General features: G+C 42.6%; 1 protein-coding gene across 3 annotated transcripts in view; it reads right to left on the bottom strand.

Annotated features, from left to right (window-relative positions):
- Positions 1-2,754: 2,754 nt before the first annotated feature.
- The window catches only part of PTPRC (protein tyrosine phosphatase receptor type C), a 101,708-nt gene continuing 79,990 nt past the window's right edge, over positions 2,755-24,472 (bottom strand). For all 3 annotated transcript variants that reach the window (XM_072948787.1, XM_072948788.1, XM_072948789.1), the window contains 16 exons: positions 22,373-22,482; positions 21,725-21,815; positions 21,558-21,634; positions 19,136-19,172; positions 18,941-19,038; positions 17,941-18,066; positions 16,017-16,174; positions 15,672-15,807; positions 13,914-14,063; positions 10,912-11,002; positions 9,513-9,646; positions 8,445-8,579; positions 6,923-7,045; positions 6,528-6,706; positions 4,824-4,959; positions 2,755-4,034 (listed from right to left, as the gene is read on the bottom strand). In XM_072948787.1, coding sequence (XP_072804888.1) covers positions 3,759-4,034; positions 4,824-4,959; positions 6,528-6,706; positions 6,923-7,045; positions 8,445-8,579; positions 9,513-9,646; positions 10,912-11,002; positions 13,914-14,063; positions 15,672-15,807; positions 16,017-16,174; positions 17,941-18,066; positions 18,941-19,038; positions 19,136-19,172; positions 21,558-21,634; positions 21,725-21,815; positions 22,373-22,482 — 2,057 coding nt within the window. In that variant the 3' untranslated portion in view covers positions 2,755-3,758. The remainder of the gene's footprint in view (positions 4,035-4,823; positions 4,960-6,527; positions 6,707-6,922; positions 7,046-8,444; positions 8,580-9,512; positions 9,647-10,911; positions 11,003-13,913; positions 14,064-15,671; positions 15,808-16,016; positions 16,175-17,940; positions 18,067-18,940; positions 19,039-19,135; positions 19,173-21,557; positions 21,635-21,724; positions 21,816-22,372; positions 22,483-24,472) is intronic.

Below are 24,472 nucleotides of genomic sequence, written 5' to 3'. Positions count from 1 at the left end.
ACTTGTTCTGATTACCAAATTGAGAGACAATGGAACAATGACGTGTGACTTATCGCTGGGTTTTACTTCCTGGCTCTCACTTTGGGAATGAAGTGATCTTTGTTTACATGCATTCTGAGAACAGCCCTTTCCCGTAGGTGTTGAAGAGCGTGTTTATTTTTGTGTAATCACTTCAATCTTGTGAGTGAGTTCAGCTCAGCTAACTAGACCATACAGGGTTGTTGAGAGCATATGTTACACGTGGTTTTATTTTTGTTTTTGTTCTAATCACAGGATTGAGAAAAGACATAAAAGAAATTCAGACTGCTTTTTTCCCACTAATTTTCCAAAATATGTGAACAAAGTTGATACTGGGGACGGCAGAAGATCAGGAGCTTATAAACACAGACGTTAGTGTCAGTAAGAGCTGGTTCAGATCCTGAGTCTGTCGCTGACCAGATGTGTTGTAACAGTCCAGGTACCAAACTTTTCTAAGCTTCACATTCTCATCAGTAAAATAGAAATATTAAGAGGATGTGCTTTGGAGAATTTGTCTTGAGAAACAAATACAGCTAAAACAATGAATCAAATGGCTGGCAAGAACTGTGCCTCAATAAATGTTAGTAGTAATAATAATAATAATTTTTTTATTTATTAAGAAATGATATAAGATGCATACCCTTTGATTGGGTTAGTATTGAACTGGGAAAGTGTAAAGAGAAGTATAAAGGGGTTTACAAAAGAATAATGACAGAAAATGGACCTTTTGCAGAATAAATCTTTTCACCCAAAACAGGGAATGAAAAAAATGCTAATTTTGAATGTGTCCCTTTGAAGAACCTTCAGGTCATTCCAGCTGTGAAATCTGCATAAGAAAATGAGTCCTAGCTCCTCCTACTCATTCTAAGAGATATTCCTTTCCTTGCAAGTTGAGCATCTGAAAGTCTTCACATCAAGAAACACTCTGCGATTAGCCAGGACAGTTTGCATCTACTTCCTTGGGCCTAATATAGTGCTATGAGAACATCTGCTAACTAATCTCCAGTGTAAATTAAAAATTAAGACCAGTCTTAGTTATAAGAAATAATAAACTTCACATTCAGTGTTTTAGCAGGAAAACACCAAAAAGAGATGGAAATTTCACTGCGCAAGCATTGCATTCTGAGGAGACACTTACACTTTAAAAACAATCACGGCGAAGACACTCAGCTAATCACTTCATACAGGCTTAGCATTACAGAGAGATTAAAATGTATATTTCTCTTCTGCAAATATGCATTTGTCATATGTAAAAACAATGAATGGCTTGGAAGCTGAATTTTTAGAGTGCTAAGTGTATCTTTTATTCCCAGTGAATTTTAGCACCAGAAATAAGCAAACTTTAAATCGAACGTGACACAGTCTCTTTCTGTCTAATAATATACAATAGGATCCAAGCCTTGCCCCTAAAATGGACCAGGCTTTATTAAGTTGGAACTTTTTGCTTAATTTTTCTGACTAGGTCCTGCAATTACTAATGGCGGTGCCAAAAAGGAGGAATTTTTAATGTCTCATCACAGATTCCCCAGGAAAGCCACCCCGGTCATAGACATGGGTCTGTGCTTCACGTATTCTTTCCCTTTTTAAGATAAAAATCATAGACATGAGTCCCTGCTCCAGTGGGACGGGCCCCGACTTCTGAGCGATACGTGTTCTCACGGAGTAATGGAGCCTCTGACTGCCCACCGTGCTGCCCCTCCTGTTACCACAACTTCTCACACACACAAGGGGAAAAAAATGTGCCTAGCTTGCTTCTGGTAAACTAATAGAAATTCCCATTGCTCTGTTATCTAAGTATTCATTTTGTGTCTTCTTGAAAGGATAGAGTCAAATGGGAAAACACACATCTAAAACCCACATCTACCTTTGGAAGGTGTCACTGGCAGCTAAGGCCTCTATACTAAAACTTCACTTGTGGATAATTTAGAACTGAGACTGTGTGCCGTTTGTGCTTTGAAAGCGGCTCGCGGAAGAAACAGACACACACGACATTAGTCTACTGAACATGAGGACTGTAAATTTCAGCCACATCCTCCAGTGGGAACTCATCAGCCTTCAGGCACTGGGGTTTGCACGGCCAGTGAGGGGGGTAAAAGCAAGTTTCCTTTCTTGCCAGAGCTGATAGCGGATGGTTCACAATCCCCTTTTTTCATTAGTAAGTAAAGAGACAAAAGTAAACAAGGTAAATTAGAAACTATTGCTTCATTCTAAAACTCCCTTCTTGTCTTTGTTAATGGCAAGGTGCTGTACAACGCTGTGAGGACTGATAGCTAATTTTGTGTGTATAGGAATAAAAGAATCAGAAGGATGATCACAAGGCAAATGGGAGCTGATCAGGCAGCAACTGATGACAATAGTTGAGAGATTTAGAATCAGGCAGGAGAGTGAAGACACAGAAAGCGAACCCCCTTAAAGGCAGCGTGTGGTTAAGGGAACAGGCTGATGCAGAATTCAGTAAAGGAAGTTTTGTTTATTACCCTTTGAAAATGACCATTTTTCTTGAAGTTTTTTCTAGATTCAAAATTAAACTATAGATCTTTAAAAAAAAAAATGAGACCTGCAGAGCTGCTCCACAAATGTTAACTGCATGTGCCTATATTTCAATACATGCTTCCAAAATCCATGTGTGAATGTTTATCACGCCTAAAATATTATGTACAAAAAGAGATAATAATTGAATTTTATTGTAATTATTGACATCAATTCCTGGTAAAAACAGTCTAAGCATTTGAGAAATTCAAGATAAACGCACTTTAATGAAAGTCAAAGACAAATTATACGATGAAAAATAAGCATATTCAATGTTCTATGTCTCATATCGACGTCTTAGTCCATAAAAAAATAGCTATATTAGGCCTGGCATGTAAATATTTAGCACAAATACATTTTCATGACTCAGAGGTTTTTAACCTCTGGATTTAATAGAAAATGCATTTGTTTAAAGATATTTAAGTTCAATTGCAACAAACCTATAATTTGGGGTCAAAATTATGCAGCAGTGACTTTTACATATTATACAGACTAATCCGTGTTGCAAAGGTGTAACCACCACATGAGGACAACAAGATAGGCCTGCCTGAAAATTTTAAATTAGATTAAATAAACTTGAAAAGATACTGAACCAAATGCTAACATATGGAACCTAAGGTTTCCAAATTTTAATTTAGTTAACTTTCTTGTAGTAACTATACACACACACTACACTTACGTCTATTTCTAGAAGTAACACAGGAAGGAAGCTCTGAGATATTTAGGTAGAACAAGGAGGCCATCTTGAGGTCATTCTAGAAACGTACATGCTATTCTTACAAAGAGGCCACACGTGACGTGATTTTTAAAAAATAGACATTTAAGCTAACATTTCCATTTTTTCTTCAAAAAAAAAAAGAAAAGAAACCAAAAAGGCAAAGTTTCTCAACAGCATGTAGATTTACCCAAAATCTTTCTCTCTCTCTCTCTCTCTCTTTCACACACACACGCACACACACATACAAAGACTACAAAGAGGTGATTTTTTGGCTGAATGATGGAAAAAACTTTAAAATAAGCACAAGATTGTACAAAATACTTCAGCCAAACTGTCTTAAATATTTTTCTACAGCTGTAAAATAGAAACTTCCCACCAATGTTGGTCCTTGAATGTCATGAATCCACTGTGTACCAGTTTTGCCTCACTACTTCAAGAAAAATAGAAATTATACTTCATATGGGGTTGTGAGTTGCCCCCTGCATGCCTCTTCCTATGCACTTTGAGTTAAAACTGGATTCGCAGGACCATTGGCGGAATGTTCTGGCCCTTCAGAGCCACTTGCTGGTTTGGAGCCTCCATCCTCTTTGTTGCCTTCAGGGGCTTCGCCCAGGGGGCCCGGTGGACTCACACAATTAGCATCCTGGTTTGCTTTGTCCACCTCATTATCAAATTCAATTGTATCTTCCTGGTGGTGGCTTTTCCTTACTTGTCCATTCTGGGCCGGGTAGGTGCTCGCAATGACATCATACAGGAATTGGTACTGCTCCTAATACAGGAAAGAAGGGAGAAATCATGTAAAAGAGGTTTGTGGAATTATTTTTACATCAAATGAAAGTTACCAAGACTTAATCATTTATTTGTGGAATAAATGTGTGTTTTCATAAAAAGAACATTTTGGGGTTTTTTGGGGGGGAGGGGTGGAGGAGATAATTAGGTTTATTTATTTATCTTTAAATGGAGGTGCTGGGGATTGAACCTAGGACCTTCTGCATGCTAAGCACATGCTCTACCACCAAGCTACACCTTCCCCACAAAGGACCTTTTAAATCTCCTTAGGCATCTAAAGGTTTGACTATAGAATACTCTTCAGAATCTCCTTTGCAGCTTCACCAGATTGGCCTCTTGGGATGTTCTGCTACATGTCAACACAATTTGATACAAGATTAAAGGTTGGGGAAATTAGGAAATTAATGAGCATTTAAAGAAATATTCTTCCAGAACTGCCACCACAAATTGCTGGCAAAATCCAATTAGTTTTCTTATTTACGCTGATAACAATTCAAAGTGAGTTATGATGTAAAAATGGAATTTAAAAAATAAGACTAGAAAAAGTGAATAGAAGAGAATGAAAGGAGAGGACCAGAGGGGAGGAAGAGAGGGAAGGAGAGGAGAGGAAATTGGGTGTATCTCAGTGGTAGAGTGCATGTCTACCAGGCACGAGGTCCGGGGTTCAATCCCCTGTACCTCCATTGAAATAAAAAAATAAGCCTAATTCCCTTCCCCTCCCATGAAAAATTGCAAAGCATGTTAAACACCAGTGGTGGCGTATACTTACAAATGTGGGAACCATTCCTGGTCTAGCTTTGCGTAGAGATTTTACGACTTGAAAAACATCTATCACGTCTTCTGTTTCTGCACTTTCCAAGAGGTTAAACAAAGCACAAAATACTCCTGTGTGCTGAGCTCCATCTCTATAAAAGGAAGAAAAGGTAATAATAATAATAATAATAATAATAATAATAATAATAATAATTCTACATTTTATGGAGAAGGTGATACTGGAATAAAATTGGAAGAGAGAAACATAAATATGTTCTTCACTGCAGGTTTATTGTAATTATTTTATTCTAGTCTCTTAGGAGTGAAATACTTCTGCTAAGTGCATTTTTTGTACAAACTTTTCCAACTTGCGAATATAACAGACCTATAGTTTAAAAAATGTTTATCTCAGGCTTTAAAAATATACTTTCTTCTATTTAGTACTCTATGAATGAGAATGCATTTTTATTTACATCCAAAGTTGTTACAACAAATAACATAATGCCACTTTGATGGATGAGACACTGAGATTTAGGGGAGAGAAAGCCATACCCAGGAACTGATGGAACCAGAAATGTTGGACCTGATCTTTCGTAAATTTCTAGACCACATGCTTTTTCTCCTCTCTCCTGCCTCGCAAATGCTTTTTACAAACGTTTAGACCTCCATACCAATAGAAAAATGATGCCTAGTGGAATTATTCATTAAAAAGAGGGCAACCAAATCATTTTCCAAATTGTGAAAGGTGTGTTACATTATTTTAAAAATTCAATTTAAAGAATATGTTATCAGTAGAGCTTCATTTAACCTCACTCATAACCTCACTCAGAACAGATAGTAGGTATTCAACCATACCTTAAGAAGCACATATAGTTTTAAAGCCTAAATCTCCCTTCTTCCACGTTCTTTCCATGTAAATTTTACCTTTGAAAATAAATGCCCAAAAGTAGTCTATATCTAAGGGCTTGATTGTAGTATATGCAATTCTAATAATTATTATCAAGCTTTCTCAAAAATTCTAAAAGCATGTCACTAGATTTACGATTCCCATTTTTGCTGTTTTTCATGTCTCCATTATCTTAACATTTTTATGTAAACACACATCCTACTTTCAGTATTTCTCATTTGAGATGGTTACGTAGGTATCTGCCACAGACAAACATTATGGGTCTGCATAACAGAAATTCATAAACTCTATTATTATGCAAATCTTTGCCTTTGGGGTCAGCCTAGAAAGTCAGGTGATGGGTTTCAAATCGACGTTGCTAAACACTGAGGTTTCAGTTAAGACATGACGAGAGCTGTTCACTGGAGGCAAAGCACTCAGTCCTCTGGAGCCGGCTGACACCTAAAGGAGTGACTCAGCGCACTGAAGCGGCAGTAAAACGTAACGTCCCTCCATCTATCTGCCCATGAATCCTTCTGTTCATTCATTCGTTTGCCGAGGACGTGACATCCCAGGTTCAGCGTTAGGCACGGGGGAGCCAGGGATGGCGCGACACTGGCGTTAAGGACTCGCAGCCTAACAGTATTGCACCGGACCGTCCTGGTTTCTACCGCGTTTCTGCAGAAGCCGCGCTGCGGAGCGCGCGGCGGAGCTGGACTCCCCAGGGGGCTCCCGGCGGCGCGCGCTGCGGCCACCAGGCGGAGCCCAGCCCAGCAGGAGGTGGGAACCGCTGATTCCCGGAGCTTAGGGCGCGGCTCCCCGAACCCCACGCACCTGCAGTGAACGAGGAGGGGCACCGTCTTGTGGTACTTATTCCCGTCGGTGGAATTCTTCCTGGGGAGTTTCTGTTTGAGATTCTGAATCATAGAGGTCAGCTCCTGGGGCTCCGCGGGAAGCCCCTCCGCCGTCCAGCTGCTGAACTGGTACTGGTACACGGTGCGCGGCTCTTTCCTCTGAAAGCGGAGGTCAAGGGGACACGCTCAGAGCAAGCTCGGCCCATGTGATAATTTGATGGTCACATATTCCTCATACTTACTTTCACTTAAGTCATTTAAAAAAATCTACCCTGAAAACATTCAGTTGATGGTTGCTTTGTTTTCCCAACGAACGAGCTTTTTCTACCAGGTCAAGTACACCCAGTACACATCCTCCTGAACCCGTTTCTGTACCTTGGAATGTCTCAGTTCAAATGCGCGGATGGTGTAGGCCGCAGATCTGTTGGTGTCTTTCATCTGAACCTCCACATCTCCGTATGTTTGGGTTCCCTCTTCCCAGTACTGAGCACAGGCTTCCTGGAGAAGGGAAAACCGCTGTCAACAACTACACAAGTGTTCTGTTCGCTTCCTCAGTATTCAGAGCGCCTCTTTCTGCCTTTGCCTTTGTCTCTCCCTCTCTCTCTTTTCTTCCCTCTGTTCTATTAAATCAAAATGATTAACTGTGCTCTAAAATTGAAACCTACTCACAAAAACCTAAAATCTATTTGAGGTCTGTTAGACATCCGTTCACCACATACATGGTGTCTCCTGGTGTAAATCAAGGGAACGGAGGCGTCACCGAGTTGGCCAGGACACCACAGAAGGACCACAGAAGGGCTCTGACATCCTAGGAAGGGGTCAGGCTGAAGAACAGATGGAATACAAAAGGGTTTCTTCCCTCTTCAAATGGTTCTCCACCAACTACAGCTCCACCGTTGCTGACGACAGGCCCATTCCATTTTCTGGCTCTTGCAACTTAGATGAAAGAAAAGACTGCTGGAATTCCATGTTGGAAATCTGAATAAATATTTCTTTTTCAAAAAAAAATACATAAAAATAAAAAAGCTACTTTCTATGGACAGGGGTAGGAAACCAGGGAAAAGAGGGAGAGAAAAAGAAAGCATGCAATACATTTACATGCTTCTGCGGGTATTTATTAAATAAGCTGTAACGTGTGTCAGATAACGTGTTAGGTGCTAAAACTGAGATGTACTGCCAGGAAGACGCTGCTAACTCAGTGTTAAGGGGAGCACCCAGCACAGGTAACAGGCACTGGGGGGAAGATCAAAGTAAGCCTTAGGCTCACCACCAACTGCAGAATTTTAGGACCATAAATGTCCCACGGGTTTAAAGAAGACAAGATTTAGATGCATATTTCAGGAGTTTTATCCTTCTAGGAGAATGGGATCAACATGGGAAGAGAACTTGAGATATGTGGAATGTCAGAAAATTGAGACTCAGTGATAAAAACACAAATGGTGTGTTAAAGATTCAGCCAGTAAACCTCCTTATCCAGAGTGGAAAGTCTGCAAAACATAAAAACGTAAGGAAAATGGAAAGACATCTGAGGGAGGGCCTGATTATTCAGGGTCTTGAATATCAGACTGAGGAGTTTGGTTTTTATCTTGGAAGAAAAAGAAGGAGAACGTGGCTGTGTCTGTTGTGTTTAGCAGAGGTGGTCCTCGGGTGCTGCCGGTCATCTGTGAGCAGTGGGTGGAGCTGAGGAGGGACAAACAGGAGAGGAGGTTGGATCCGGATGCAAAACTTCAGAGGCCAGTGCTTGGATGCTTGGATGGAAAATGGGAATTTCCAATGGAATTGTGCAACAAAGAGTTCAAAAGGAGACAGGTACAGCCATCAAGGAAGTAATCCAAGAATGAAGAATCACATTTTAGGATGGAAAAATTTTTAAAAAGAGATTCTTAAAAGTACCAACCTGGTCTCCACTCCTTAGCTCGGTCAGCATAACAATCACCTTGACTTTCCTTTGGACTACCACCTGCCAGAAGTCACCAACGGTCTCCTTCAGTGGTCCCTGAGTAGCAATCATCACTTCCGGTTTCCAGTAACTCTTAGAAAAGTGAAATAAAATAGGTGAGACTTGGTTACTCCTGCTGACGAGAGAACAGTGCAGCATTAAAATAACCATCTGGAAATGTAGTCACTTAATTTGATATCAATGCTGTTACATAAAAATATTAAGATTCTTAGGTCCACGCGATAATGTGACATCTATATGTGAGGTGCTTTGTTAGCTAATTACAATACTGGGTTAAGAATGTGGAATCAGCGTTGGAAGATATTAGTTTAGAAGATGAACAAAATTTTCCTTCCCAAGTACCATTTTTTCTCTAAAAAAGGTTAATGTGATTGTAAAAAAAAAATAGCAAGAGCATTTCAAATTATCTTCGTGTCTCTAATTTGTGTCTATATATTCTCATGAGAGCACATCATTAAACTCGTATTCTATGAATGTGTGTTTTAGGAAAATTGGGGAAAGAAAGAAATCCAGCTGAGTCTATGTGCAAAAAGTATTTACCGAATAACTGAAATTCCTTGTTTGAATTCTCAGTGCATTTTAAGAAAAGGTATATAACAGACCCACCTCATAATTCAGATAACCTGAATGAAAAATGCTTAACTCTACAAATATACAAATTTGGATTTACTTACAGTTTGGGTTATCTGGGTAAATATAAGCATTTTCAAACATTAGTTTCTGCTCAAATTTAATATTTTCTAAATTATATTATAGTCGTATTTGTCATAAATTGTAAGCAATAGCATTGTTTTATTTCATATCAACTCATTAAGCTTTAACATCTAAGCTTTAGCTTCAGTAAGTTAAAATACAATATGAAAATTGAAACTTTTGTGTCCATCAATACCTAGCTGTGGTCAAGCTCACCATTCTTTGATAAAAATCATTTAATGCAGGGCCATGATAACACAGGCATATTGTTTAAAGTGTTAGATCTCGGATTTTGGAAATGTGCGGACCTACCATAACAAAAGACGCATTGATGTATTTGCTTGTTTCCTCCAAGTCACTGTCATCGTCCGAAGACGCATCTGAATCGTGCTCACTCTCTTTGCTCATTTCCAGCTCGTGTCTAAGTGGCACTCTGTTAAAGTCATCTACGCAAAGCAAATTAGGAGTCAGTCTTCCTTTAAAAGACCAGATCTCTGCTTGATTGTCAAATGGAAATCAGAAAGTAATTTAGAAGCAATAGATTGCATTCTGTAAATATATTGATCTACATGGAATGAGATCCTCTTCAATTTTTATTGATTAGCAAATTACTTTTCAAAAGTCTAATAAAAAGGAGGTCCCAAGAGAGTTCCAGGAAAAAAAACATAGAACATCACTCTATGTTAAGCAAATAGGAGTCATAAAGTTTCATATGACTATTCAATCTTCAATGCATATACTTTATTTTCCATGGAATTTCATCATTCTGCCAGATATAAGTTTAAAAATAGATATATAAGTTAAGAAAATACATGCCTTAGGTAAAAACCTAATTTTTCAATGCTATCCTATTAACATTAGATTAACAATCTTAATTAAATGGGTATCTCAGATAAATTATTACTTAATCAAGAAAATGATTCCATCATTATTTCTCACTATTTCTCAGTTTCTTTCATTTATGATGGCCTGGCCGAATGACCTGATTAGCTATAGCACCACCATTGCTATAGTCTAAGCTATATTCATAAGGACATCTTCAGAAATCAAGTAGGTCAACCATGCATGATCCGATTTATTTGGTTGTCTGGTTTATTGGCCTGGGTTACGTTTCCTCCATGCTAATCTTAGTAAATGCCACTGAATAAAATTCTGCTTGTGCCAGATGTGGTCCTAGCAACATGCTCATAAAGTGGAATTCAAGTCTTGAGAATGATACATGGTTTGACTTGTTAAATTTGATGACTGACAGTTTACAGTACACTTTCCACCTACTTTTAGCCTCCCTGATATCAGGAAGGGATAAAGAGGAAAGAGCAAGGGAACAAAAACGTGCAGGTTTGCTATTCGGCAGTGACTCTGGAGTAAATAACTGAAATAAACTGAAGATGAGAGAGAGCTGGTAAGAGGACTTGGCCTTTTCTTTCTCCCGGCTTCGGAAGTGACATCTTTCTGACAACCCAGTTCTGAGCGAATTGGTAGAAGAAAAACGCTGAACAGAACCACTTTCCCAAAGTCTGTTGTAAATGTTTAGAGTCCAAAGTATTTGCTACAACTGAAATTTAAGCAGCCTACAACTGTCCTCTACTGTCAAACAAATGTCAAAAACTTGCTTCAAGATCATCTGTGTGTGTGTGTCTCACATTAAACAAATCCAAAAGTGAGCTTAACTTTATCTGGTACACAAAACAAAATCAAATAAACAGCATACATGGAATGATGTGAGAATTCCTGTTTTTACTCTTATTTTCTTCTTGTTTGCCAATGTGCTGTGTCCTCCAGCTCCTATACGAAGGAAGTCTCTGAGGGGAAAGAAAAGCAGGGAAACTCCTTTAAAAACAGAAGTATTGGCTTTGTTTATTATTGTAGCATCAGACACCCAAAAAATAACTTCATCAAGTTTTGTGAAATTTGCATACCTTCTCCAAGATCACAAGTTTTACGCTTGCCTCGAAATTTTTCCTTTTAATTGCTCAGGTATTTAGTACTTTGATGCGGTTGGTTTGAACTAAAAATATGCAATTATATAACAGAATAAGCTCCCTGGCTAATAGGTGCCAGACAGCCGAATAGTATGGTTTGTTCTCGTGTAAGTGGAAAGCACTGGACAGATGGTGACTATTATCCGCATTGCAGGAGCAATGGTGAACTATTTTAAATAGCCCCAAGTAAGTTCTCCAGGCAAAGCATTTGCAGACGTCTAGGCTCATGCTTGGAATAATCAGCACGTCATCTCGTGAAGCCTTCCCGGCTGCTCTTCCAGGAGCTAATCAGTCGGCCAGACCTGCCATGTTCCTCGGTGAAGCTCTCCAGTCTTCCTACTCTCCTCTCTCCCTACGTAGTCTAGTCCACTCTGATTCCTCCCTTGGAAACATCATTAAGTGGCCTCTTGATCTTCAGTCTCACTTGCTCTGATCCTTCTAACGCACAAAACAGAGACTGCCCTTCTCAGGCTTCTGGCAGCTTCCTTGGGAAGATTCCAACATCTGTGCAACACAGAAAGCCTTTCAGGTCATGCCCTTGACTGCCTCTCCAGCCTCACCTCCTGCTGGGCCCCTCTGCACTGCAGCCGAATCAACTTCCTCAATCCTTGGAAGGAGCCAAGCTGTCCTTTGATTCTCGGCAAACTCACACAGGTGTTTTCTGCCTGGACCACCGTGGCCCCTCTTGTCACTCTGCTGACTTCCTCACCCTTTAGATATCAGTTTAAAGGTCAGTTTCTTCTGGAAGATCTCCTGCCTGCAGCCTTCTCTTCCCAATAAATAGCTTCAATAAATATTTGTCAAGTGGATGAATAACCCAAGTAGAGGGAGTCGTCCTGCACAGTTTGGTAAGATTACACACGCATATTTGTGTACATATATGTGTGTGTGTATGTACTGTGTACATAGTTTTAAAATATGACACCTTGTTTTGAATCAACACTCCAGTGTCTTCATTTCTTAGCTCTTTCACCCCCTATAAACTCCCTCCACTCCCCAGTCATCCACATTCTCCACTCTACCTTCGTAAGTTTCATTCCAAACATTGCATCACCTTAAAACCTATGATTTCTGCCATCCCTACCCTTCCTATCCTAGTGCCTCCAATCCAGCTCCCTGCAGTCCTATCGCAGCCCTTGGTACATCGTCTTTGCTGCTTCCTCTACATGCCCCGTGTCCTTCTGTGTCCACACTTTGTCACTCACTTGCAAACACCCTCAGTTCCTTTGCTTCCCAACTTTCAATTGGTCACTTTAAAAAAAATCCTAGATGGCTTTGACCCAACTATACTCCAGTGTCATTGCAGGGATCAGAAACACAAAACGAAACAAAACAAACTAATGACTCTCCGTAAATTCATGACCATAAATTTCAAATGATCCCACCGTCTTGTGTGGCAGCCCTACCGCCATTGCTGGGAGATGGCTTTCCCACTTTGCCGTGACGACTTCGCATGCGTCTCTCTCTCAAGCACAAGCTCCTGTTTTCCCTACTCGCTTCTGCGCCACTGAGCTCTCTACCTGTGACCTGGCGCCACAGCAAGGCCAGGCCAGGCGACCAGACACGAGCCGCCTCAACTTCCGTCGCTAATCTGCCGATCAGACTGCATCTCCAGCTCACTTCCTGCCTCCCTTTCTGCTCAGATGGACTCATTTCCCTGTTTCTTTCAGAGTTGTGGTCACTCCCTGTGTTCTGCATGACACTTACTCCCCACGCCCACCTCCAAATCACTTGGGCTCTTGTGTATAGGATTATACACAGCCCAGAGCACAGACTCAATCATATTTGCTCAGTGAAAGAATTTACCCTTTCCTTGAGTGATTTTACATATGAACGTTTAAATTAAAGGTATAAATGTTTCAAACAGTGTATGCGTATAGGGTTAATGTATTAAACGGGATTGAATTACCAGCTTAAAGAGTGAGGACAATCAGACAGCCCCCTAGGGAAGACCACGCTGGTGGCCGGCCAGCTCTTGCCCCCCAGCTCAGTCTTCTGGTGGGTGGTGTCACCTGGTGGTTATCTCGTGCCCACCTCCACACCCCCCACCCGCCCCACTCTGATTCCGAACATTAAGCGATTCTGCATCTGATTAAAAGCACATTCCTGGTCTTGTGAAACTCTCTGAATTGACCAGCTTTGTAGTTTAGAGAAAGGTTCAATGAACTGAAAACCGTAGGGGAAAGAGGAAAGCTACAAAATGTTTTTTTGACAATGGAGCAGTTTGGAGAGAGCCACGCCAACTCTCTAAAATCATAGCGAACTGCATCCTAGGTTGTTTCTCAGAGCAACTGCCTCACAAACAGGTTAGGACACGTGTATTTATCCTTTACTTTCTGTCTACCGGCTCCAGCCAGCTCACCCTCCCAAGCGGCCATAAACCCCTCTAATTATTTCCTTTACAAACCAGAACCAGATGTAGTTTTTAAAGGTGAGATGCTACCTTGCCTTTGGCAGGCCAGCTCTGTGGCCACATACTATTATTCCGACACTTTGTTCTACACCAGCTTGATGAGGGACGATTAAAATGCTGCCTGTAAAGTCGGATTTCGAGGTTGAAACAAATCATAATTGCTGTGTGCTTTCGGGCATTTTCTCTTCAACTCTCTGTGCCTCAGTTTCCTCATCTGTGCTCTGCATTACGGTGAGGTTCCCATCTGGGACCTATGTCACCGGCACTGGAAAATAGAGGTGCAAGTTGTCATTAATGGTGTTTTATCACTGTCACTACCTGGAATTCAGCCTCCAGCGGAGACGGCTCGCTGGGCGGATCTCTTTTCTTCATGTTACACAAATACGAGTGCAGCTCAGACAAGTTCACTTCCGTTTCCCCAAACTGATTGTATTCCACCAGCGCCTGATGGATCAAGATGTACTGTGCCTGCAGTTTCAGGGAAGAATACAGATGATTAATTGGTAACTTACCATCCTATGACTCACATTTAAATAAACTACACATTCCCATAATTTTGCTCATATTATGACAATGGGTGGAAAAGAAAACTGGTGTCTGTGACATTTAAATACTATGGAAGTTGGCTGTCACAGTTTTCTGGGATATGCGCAAGTTCCATCTCAGACTATTTTTCCAGGAAAAAAATTGCTCGGTAGATGGCCAGGCATCTGCCGGGCAGCACGCTGCTTACGTCTTACCGCGAACAGTTAGACGCCGTGTCACTTCCCTCTGTGACTAGCATTGGGTCAGGAAGTTAAATCACTAACATGTAAAGCTATAATAAACTGCGTGCTATATCTGAGAGGAAGAAAAGCAAGTTGCTGCTCCACAGAACATTTTTTCAAAGAGTTTTCTGGAAACTTTCGAATAGAGAAAGTTACTCTAAAAATCACAATACGCCAAGCCCAGATTTAACAACTCCTAACCTCTTATCGTATTTGAATCCACTATTTTCAAATAACTGACGTATTTCTGATGACTTCCCAGCCCCTTTAACTACCACCTCTGGTCCCCCGGGTTTGGCCGCATCCTTCCCCTCTATTTTATTTTTCCATGGGAAATCATTTCTGGTGGGCAGCCTGCTCTCATGCTTCTACACCAGTATCTTTGTGTCTGTAAGCATCGTACGTGTCTGTGTCTTTAACAGTCACACACATTGTGTTGCATACATTTCGCTCTGTGGCCACGTACACTTACTGTTTTCATCTGAGCACCCACCCACACGATCTCCCTGTCCCCTGCAGCACAGCATGCGTTGTGCAGAGTCCACATGTCCACCTTCTGTTTGCCGTTCCTAAACTGACACATATTTAAGGCTTTCCATTTGCTGTTGTCCTAACAGTGCTGATTGCCATGAACATGCCTGCGTGTTGCTGGTTGTGTGTGTTTGCTGATGCTTCTCTTGGGTATGAGCCCACGTGTGGAATTGCTGGGTCAAGTGCAGGCATTTTCGATAAAAACCACCCCTTACTGACCATGTGCACATTCCAGGGGCCTCTCTAAGTGCTTTACTTCGATTACCTTTTGTGTCATAACTCTGTTAGGTAAATACTATCATTATCTCCATTTTACAGATGACTTAACTGAGGCACAGGAACATTAAAAACTGGTACATGGGTGCTGAGTATTAAGAATAAAAAGTACAGTTTGAAACATCTAGCTCTAGCTCCCCAATCCAGGCTCTTAGCCACTGTACTCTAGTCTCCTGTCCCACTAGCTTCAATTTTATGAGATGCCGCCAAATCGGGTTTTGGTATCGCTTTCTCCCAGTCTGATATGTGTAAATAATATTTCATTATTTTTAAAGTATACTTTACAGTCATGTTTCTTCCACAATTCTTGTGGCCACTAGTGCAAAATGCTTCTAATGGGATTGGTGCTTACCAAATGATTTATTAGTTTTCAGGAAATTGAAACTATTTTCAATGACAGGTTGAGAAGAATCTGGATTTCCTTTAAGATCACTTCTGCCACCACGAAAAGATTTACGTCAGAAGGCAAAGGTGAGGCTAGCGACCGCGGGCGAGCACATACCTCCACCTGAACCATCAGGCACCTCTGGCGCCTTAGCTTCACCACGTAGCCATAGACGTCCACCTTGTTCTCTGCCTCCAGGCCTTCCAGCATGGCGTCAATCCCGATGTAGGTGCCTGTGCGCCCCACACCAGCACTGACAAAGCAAAGGTGAAGGTTGACGGCGTGAGTGTGGCAGGAAAAGGAAAGGAAAAGCCAACCGCGGTGACGCAGAGAAAACAATGCAGGTTTCTCCTCCGAGACTGCTTCTCAGGGTCGCAGTTGCAGAAGTGGGGCAGCGGCCCTCCCCGCCCCCGGGGCGCGCATCCGCACAGCCCGGTGCCGCGGGAGCAGGCCTCCCTTTACCTGCAGTGCACCACGATGGGGCCGCTGAAGAAGTTGCTGAAGGCGTTCACTCTCCTGCGCAGCTTGAGGAGCAGGTGAGGGTCTTCCGGGACCCCGTGGTCCGGCCAGCTGGTGAACTGAATGTGGGTCACTGCCCTTCCGGTTGTTTTTTCTTTTTTCTGGTCAGGAGACAATATTTCTTTTAGACGATTTGCTTTTCTCAAGGCAAACTATGGGGCAAAAGTAGGCGGAAGGGAGGGCCAGTACAGAACACTCCCCATGCAAGTTCTTTTCGTCCACGATCACATTTTCCTTTCCAGCAAATAACTAGGAACTGAGCCATCACGCAGGACCGGCAGGCGCTGACCAGTGAGCAGTCACTTACCAGGGAGGGAAGCGAGGTGTGGCAAGGGCAGCCAGAACTGCCAGGGGCTTTCATGCCGCCAAACCAAAACAAGCAAAGAAACTTAAAACACACACACACACACAAAACTGGGGGTTGGTGGGAGGAGGGGGTGTTAAAAGATATAAACTAAAAGCCATTCGCACGGTTGTTTGAAATACTTCTGCTTGGTAGGCAAACAGGACTACTGTCTTGTGAAGAAAGTCTGATTAATCATTTGATGAGTGTTATATTCTCCTATTAGGAATGTCCACTTAGGCTGGAGAGAGAGAACTGAGGACAGGCAGCCCCAAATAACGGCTCGAATTTGCCCTAGTTTCAAAGTAACCACTAGCAGGGGCATCACGCATAGTTCTCTGGCCAGGAATCAGGAAGAACCACCTACACTGAAACATCAGAAGGAACAACAGAACTTGGGTGGTTGCAGTTGTCCAGACAGGAAACAACTGAGTTAATCAGAGCAGTAACGTCAGGCGAGTCAGGGCAACCAGACTGGCACGGGCCTCAGCACAGCGCTCAGACCTGGCACGGGAGGCCTTCCCGGCGTGGGGCTCCGTGCATTCAGTCACGGGCCCCTGCTGGGACAGTCACAGCCCTCGGAGGGCACCGTCACTGGTGATGCCACCGGAGTCTCAGGAGGCCTGGGGAGAAGCATGCGCTTGGTGTTTCTCCTTGCAGAAGGCGTATCTGGACCATATGGAATTGAATTTAGATTACTGAAAATAACCTTCTATAAATGGAATTCAGAGAAAATTTCAACCTTATCTATAATGACCGCCATTTCGACACCTTTATTAAGATATTTTTCACGTGCCTTAAATTCGCTCCCTTAAAGTACAGAAGGTTTTTTATATTTTATTATATATGTTACTATATTGACAGAGTTGTGAGGTCATCACCGCCAGCTAATCACAGGGCATCTCCGCGACCCTGCGAAGAAACCTACGCTGACGGGCCGCCGCACTCGCCCCGCCTCGCCTCGCCCCCAGGCCCGAGCGGCCTCGGCTCAACTTCCCTTCTCCGACCGCTTGCTCGTCCTGAACTCCCCGCAGGAACAGCACCACCTGATCCGCGTGAAGGCCTCCGTTCTCACTACCGCCGAAGGCCTCACTGACAGGCTCCTGAGCTGAACATTCAACACTTTTTCTGCCCTACAGAGATAGAACTGTTTACTTTTTCAGTAGTCTGTCTGCCATTTGTATGAATAGTCTTTCTATAAACCCACTGAGGCTAGACACCCTTTTTGTCGGTCATTCAGTAATTTATTCATTTATTCAACTCATTTAAGGACCTCTTTTCTTTACACTCCAAGGCTCACAGCGTCATCAGCTCCTTCTGATGTGACGCCATGTGAACACTGCTTTCACTAGTGACCTAACTTGACCCTGTTGGCTTGTGCTGTTGCTCTAACCCAGTTCTTCCTCCTGTATTTCATTACAAAGAATTTCCCAGACGTATGTTAATGTCTCACATCTCATATTCTGTAATTACATTTTTAGACCAACATGTGAAAATCGAAGTCATGTCACAGAGCAAACTCACATGTGTAACAGTCAACTTCTGAATGATGTAATCTGGGCATCTTTTGTGCTCATTGATCTCCACCACCACATCTCCAAAAGCCCGGGTGCCCTCTTCCATCGACGGCCAGTACTCTGCACACTTGTTCTATATTTAAAAAAATAATCATCATTCAGTTAAGTGATTTTCTCTATTAAGCATTCTTTGTAAAACAAAACAAAGCAAACATGCATTATTTGAAATTCTCAAAACATTTGTATATTCTCCTCTAAATTGTGGTGCTGAAAATGTGCTCCATTTCCCACTAACTGCCCTGAAGGGTTTCCTTCACATTACCCAGCAGAAGGGTGATCCTCCCAGCTTAGCTGCAGACTAAACAAGGACTTGCTCAGTGGTCCGCAGAAATGATGTGGTGGCACGTGGGTCATTTCAGGCTGAGGGATGGGAGGCTCTCGTGCCTCCTTAAGTCACATTACACAAACTACCATCTATCTGCCCAAGTCAGGATTCACAGGTGCTTGTGAAATCAGCACACAGAAATGCACTGAACTAGGAAAGGAGGGTATAGCTCAGGGGTGAAGTGTGTGCTTAACACGCACAAGGTCCTGGGTTCAATCCCCAGTACCTCCATTAAATAAATAAACCTAACCACCCCCCCACAAAAAAGTTTTTTTTTAAGTAATAAAGTAAAAAAAAATGTACTGAACTTAATACTGTAATGATAACATTTTATAATTATAATAACACTGCAACAAAAAAGGAATCACTCGTAAATCCAGCTAAGCAGAAACAGCTACATTTTACTTGTATATATGTGTATATATATATACATATTTTATTTTTCTACATGTTTGAAAAATTTAAATAAAATGTCTTACTGATTAAAATAGAGAACTTTGTTTTGTCATCAAGCACATACACATAGGACTTTTCAAAACGCAGCTCAGCACTGTCTTCTCCTAACCCCAGCCTCCACCTCGAGGCCCTAGGCCTTCGCTCAATGAATCTTCCAAGTCCTCACCTTGTTCCCTTCTTCACAGCGAGTGACCATGACAATAACCGTGGCTTTCTGTTCCCAGATCATCCTCCAGAAGTCATCAACAGTTTCATCCCTGGGACCTGGGAGGTGAGCAAGTAAACCCTGGTAAGACATGTCTTCTTGAAGGTGCCAGAGAACAATTTTTCGAAGAGAATATTGGGCCCGCAGATAAATTACCTTGTGCAGCGATGTATTTCCTGGGTTCTTTGAAGCCCTATTCAAAACACACACAAAGACACGTCATTTACGGAGCCCTCAGTTCCTCGTTCACACGTCAAACTGTGAGACAGAAGCAGCTGCTTTAGATCCACCATTTCTCGGTTGGGTATTTCCCTCCGCAGTTCCCAGTTGTGAGGTGGATTTTTTTAAACTCATGATCAGGTATTTGACTGTGCCAAACGTGTTAGTTAGCGTTTACAAACAGTATTCATAACCTTCATGTGTCTTTGTTATATGCCTTGAACAATCTTTAAAACCAGATGGGCGTTCTCCTCATCTGGGCTGGTGCAGCAAGTTAGAAGCGTAACCTAGGCATCCTAGATCCTTTAAATCCTTCTAATTACTTTACATAAACTGTGTGTAGTAGAGTGAATAATGTTACCCCAAACTCATGTCCACTCCGAATCTCAAAATGTCACCTTAGTTGGAATTAGGGTCTCTGTGGAAGATGAGGTCATACTGGGTGAGGTTGGGCCTTAAATTTAACGACCGGTGTCTTTGTAAGAGAAAGGAGACACAGTGACATAGAGACACGCAGGGAAGACGGCCATGTGTTGACGTGTTGATGGAGGCACAGACAGGGTGACGCAGCTACACTCCAGGGAACGCCAGGGATTGCCAGGGACCACTAGAAGCCAGGAAGATGCAAAGGATTTTTTTCTCCAGACCTTCCGGAGAGAGTGTGGCCCTGCTAACACCCGATGTCTGACTTCTATCTTCCAGAACTGTGAGATAACACATTTTTGTTGTGTTAAGCCATTCAGTGTGTGGTGCTTTGTTATGGCCACTCTAGGAAATTAATAGACCATGTAAATAAATAAATAAATAGAATTTGACCATTTCATCTTCTCTACTGAAAGTTTGTATATTCAAATAGATCCAAACAAGCAAACAAAACCCCAACCTCAATTGTTTTTTTTGCTTTTCTGTTATTTTACTTTACGAAAAATTTAAGAATGACCTCATAAGCCAGCATATATGGTAGCATGACCAATGCACTGTCAACTCTCTGACTGTCAAAAAAAAATTTGACAGTCACTTTTCTGGTGGTCTGAGTGGAAATAAACACGCATGATTTGCGGGTGGAACATAAATCGGTACAACCCCACTGGAGGACCGCTTGGAAACGTGTTTTAAATTACAAATGCATATTCTTTTTAGCTTGGGAATTCTTCCTTCGGAAGGTCACCCTACAGATACACTGAAACTCACTGCGGGATAACATGAGTCAAGATTAGTCACTAAACCACTGTTGGCAACAGTAGATGAGGAACCATATTTAATGCCCATTACTATCGGAACTGATGGAATACGCCACAGCGCAGCCATGCCCAGAATTACTCCAAAAATATAAAAGAAAGATGCAGAAATGCTCTATGTCCAGAGCCAGCAAATGCCAGCCTGTGGGCCGAATTCAGCAAGGCCTGATTTTGTAGACACAGGTCTTTTTGGAACACAGCCACATTCTGCCTTGTCTGTGGAAGTAGTTGCTCGGCTTGAGAGCTGAGTAGTTGTGACAGAAATGGCATGTGCTGCAAAACCCAAAATATTTGCCAAGTGGCCCCTTACAGGAAAAGCTCGCCTTTCCTGTCTTTTTAGTGATATTTCATTTATCCAGCACATGTTTTAGGCAAATGAAGCATTGTACAGAGCAGTGTGGGTATTATGTTAACACCTTTGGGTAAAGAAAGGATGAACAAATGTTGGAGTTTTCTTGTTTATGTAGAAACTCCCCCAGGATGAATGAGAAACTACACAGATGTCACCTTTCCAGGTGGGTGGAGGCCCCGGGTAAATGGTGGATTGCGTGGGATGAAGATCTTTTTCAAGCTCTCTGTGTTTCTACACTGTTTACATTTTTTAAAATTTGTGTGATGCATCACTTAACAATTGTATAACAAGTTACACATTTATGTATTTTGCATAAGTTAGCCATGCGGCACAATGTCATCAGATCTTTACTAACTGAACACGGCAAAGCAATGAATTAACCAGAGCTGCCCAGTCCCCGACTCCACGGCGAGGGTCAGAGGTGGGGCTCTTATGAAAACTACTCACGTGGATCATTTGGTCTAATACCCAGCACATAACAGGCACCAGAGTAGTTTAACTCTTTGTGTCACTTTGTCTGGAGAGAAAAACCCTACACTACCTAGTGCCAGTAGCAAATAGGAACTATTTTTGCAAGTATCAGTGATCGTGTTGTTTGTACCAATGACACCTGTGCGCTTGCTTCACATTATTTCTAACAGTACTTCTAAAACTCCGCCATGACAGAGAAGGGACCAGATGGAGTGCATGGACACGAGAAAAACGAAAGTGATGGACGACACAGTGACCGAGATGGGGCGGGATCTGGCGGGTGTGCACTTCCACTCACATCGATGTAGCTGGCATTTATATAGTTTGACCCTGCATCTCCGTTTACGTCAGAGAGTTCAACGCGGTTATAATCATCTGTTCCAAGAAAAGAAATACAAGTAAGTGGAATCATGACTAATGAAGCAGCCTCGACATGTGGAAATTCAGTTCTCAACGAGCACTTACAAGGAAGGATGTCAACATAGCGGTTTTTATTCTGGTTAAAGGGTTTCCGAGCATCCTTGATAGAAAACTTGCTGAATACCCGTGGAATGCTCTGAAAGACACGAAGATCCTTCGGGTCACAGCCAATTCAAAAAAACCAGTTCCCCCTGCCACTTCTCATTTGGAGCAAACGAGACATCCTTGAACCTGTTTCCCTTTATACCCATGAACAAGTTGCATATGGTAACTGACACTATGCTATTAGGAATTATGAAAAAACAACACCACTCTTCAAAAAAATGAATGATGGACTACTCTGAGAATAAATCCCATGAGTGAGAGCAAATTTAGCATTAACTGCTCTGCTGCTTTAAAATGTGTTGAATCATAATGTTGTACTGAGAGTACAAGCACACAAATCAGCCAAATTGGTTCCGTGAGACAACTTTGTAACTAGTAATAATACAACAAAGCATTATTTGGAAAATATTGACTAGTTTGATGACCAGGAGTCTTTCTTCTGGCCCTAAATATGTCATCTCTGCATCCATCAGTGGCAAGATTATGTGGGCTAAGTTACCAAGGCAGAGGGCTGTGCAGTGCATGCAAGGAGGAGCCATGCTGATCGCCAAGTCAGCTTTCTCGTCGTACCTCGGGAAGGGCACGCACCTGAAATTCAGCCAGGAAGAGCCTGCCTTCATCCGCGATCTTCCTCTTGTACGTTTCCAGCAAGACGTCTGCGTGGATGGGCTCCACACTCATCAGCTGTTTCTCATCATCTGTAAACACATCAGACATTCATGACTATCGTTACGTCTCTCTTTCCAGCGCCCACACAAATTTCACTAAATTGACACCGTGGAGTCAGTCTTTAGCATCTCTCCTTCTCACACACATTCCACCAGGAAGATCTCACAAATAAAGATGCACGCATAAACCCAGGACTCCTAAATCTCAGGCTCCAGCCCTCTTCTGGGCTTTATATTAATCTTTCCAACTTACACTCAGATTTTTCGCACAGTTATTCCATGGGTGCCTCAAAGCCAAGATGCTCAGTCGTTTATTTCCCCTTTTTTCTAGCATTTTAAGTCTCAGCTAACAGGACCACCATTAACCAAGTAACTTAAGACAAAACTTCCACGTGGTCCATGACTTCTCCCTCTGTTCTGCATCCAACAGGTCACCCAGCACCTTCCGCCCCTGCTGCCTGTGGTCACACTCAGGACCCCCCTCATCCTTGTGACAACATCTTCCTGACGCCTCTCCCTCCCTTCAGGCCTTCCCCGCGCTGATTTCCCTTTTCAACTGCCACAAATTCATCTTCTGAAATGCAAATATGAGCATGCAACTCTACTTGTTGGGGGGAAAAAAAAAACTAACACTATTGTTTGTTCTCTGTTGCCTGAAGGCTAAAGTGTAAATGTTTCCTGCGTGAGCCCTTTCCTGGCCTCCCTGGCACATCTCAGCCACACCGTTTCCCACACTCGTGCTTTACATCTTAGGCAGGAATAGTTTCCAGGGGCATCGCGGTGTCAGGTCCCCGTGTCTCTGCACATGCCGTTCTCCCCACCCAGAATGTCCCTTCTCGCTTTCTCTCTAGGAGCAGATTCCAGACCAAATATCACCACTGGAAGGATGTCTACATTTTTTGTTTGATTGCATGCGTTTACGGCAATTACCATCCTTATTTATCTATATGGTTATGACTATTTTTTCTTTTTATTCTATCTGATTTTAACTTATTGTGAAATATCGTGAACAAATAAATAAGAGAAGATGATTAATATTCTGACACCCAGGACTCCTCTTAGCGTGGTCATCTCTTCATTCTAGATTGTGCACAGACCATGTTCATTGTTATGCCCCTAGAGTGTGAAGCTCAGTATGCGCTACGCTTGTGAAGTAAGTCACTACAGAATGAAAACAATGCTAACGTCAAAAGCTGTCACTGTACTTGGGCCCTGACAAACAGTTTCAGAAGAAAAAGAGAATATAAGCCGCTACACGCGTAACAATTGTTTCTCCCACTATCCCGGGTCGGGTGCGTCTAGCAGTGTTTCTTTCAGGATTCACGTCAAATTCCCCTCTTTGGTTTGATAAAGAAATAAGACGTCCATGCAGTTTGCAGGTTTGTCTTACTGTCCACGGAAATGTTCTATCCAACCCCAACTATCAAATTGGCCGGGCATGTTTCTTCTTTGGGCGGCTGGGGGTCTCCGACCTGCATTCATTCTGAACTTTGGGCCACAGGTGGGGTTTTACGGGGTTTCAGTAAGTTCTAACCATTCCAAGGGGCGATCACTGTCAACCTGGAGGTCCAGGCTCCTTTGACGCTCTCGGGTCAGCCTTGAGCCCTGACAGTGGTCCACCCCCTCCCAGTCTCAGATGCTTCTCAATCATGCTCTTCATCCTTCCCTCGGCCTGTGGAGACTAACCCTCAGGCTGCTTTATCCCCTTCATTTATTTATTCACGGATGTGCATGAAATCCCATGTGCTCCCCTGCGCGCTGGGGATAAAGCCATGACTGGGAAAGGAAACCCTCCCCGCCTTCACAGAGCTTCACAGCCCCGTTAGGGGGGAGGGTTAATGCACAAACGAAATACACCACACAATGCCAGGAGGCAGCCGGTCCTGCAATGGAAAACGAAGCCCCTCGGGGCACTTCGAGGAGCCCACCCCCGAGCGTCTCCTAACAGCCTGGGAGGGAAACCCTCGGCAGGCACGCCAAACCCAGGAGCCGGAGTTCCGAAAGCTGCCCGTCCTGCGTG

Source organism: Vicugna pacos, chromosome 23 (assembly GCF_048564905.1).
Source record: "Vicugna pacos chromosome 23, VicPac4, whole genome shotgun sequence".
NCBI classification, from domain to species: domain Eukaryota; kingdom Metazoa; phylum Chordata; class Mammalia; order Artiodactyla; family Camelidae; genus Vicugna; species Vicugna pacos.
The sequence above is the reverse complement of the archived record's forward strand: the minus strand, read 5'-3'. Positions and strand labels throughout refer to the sequence as shown.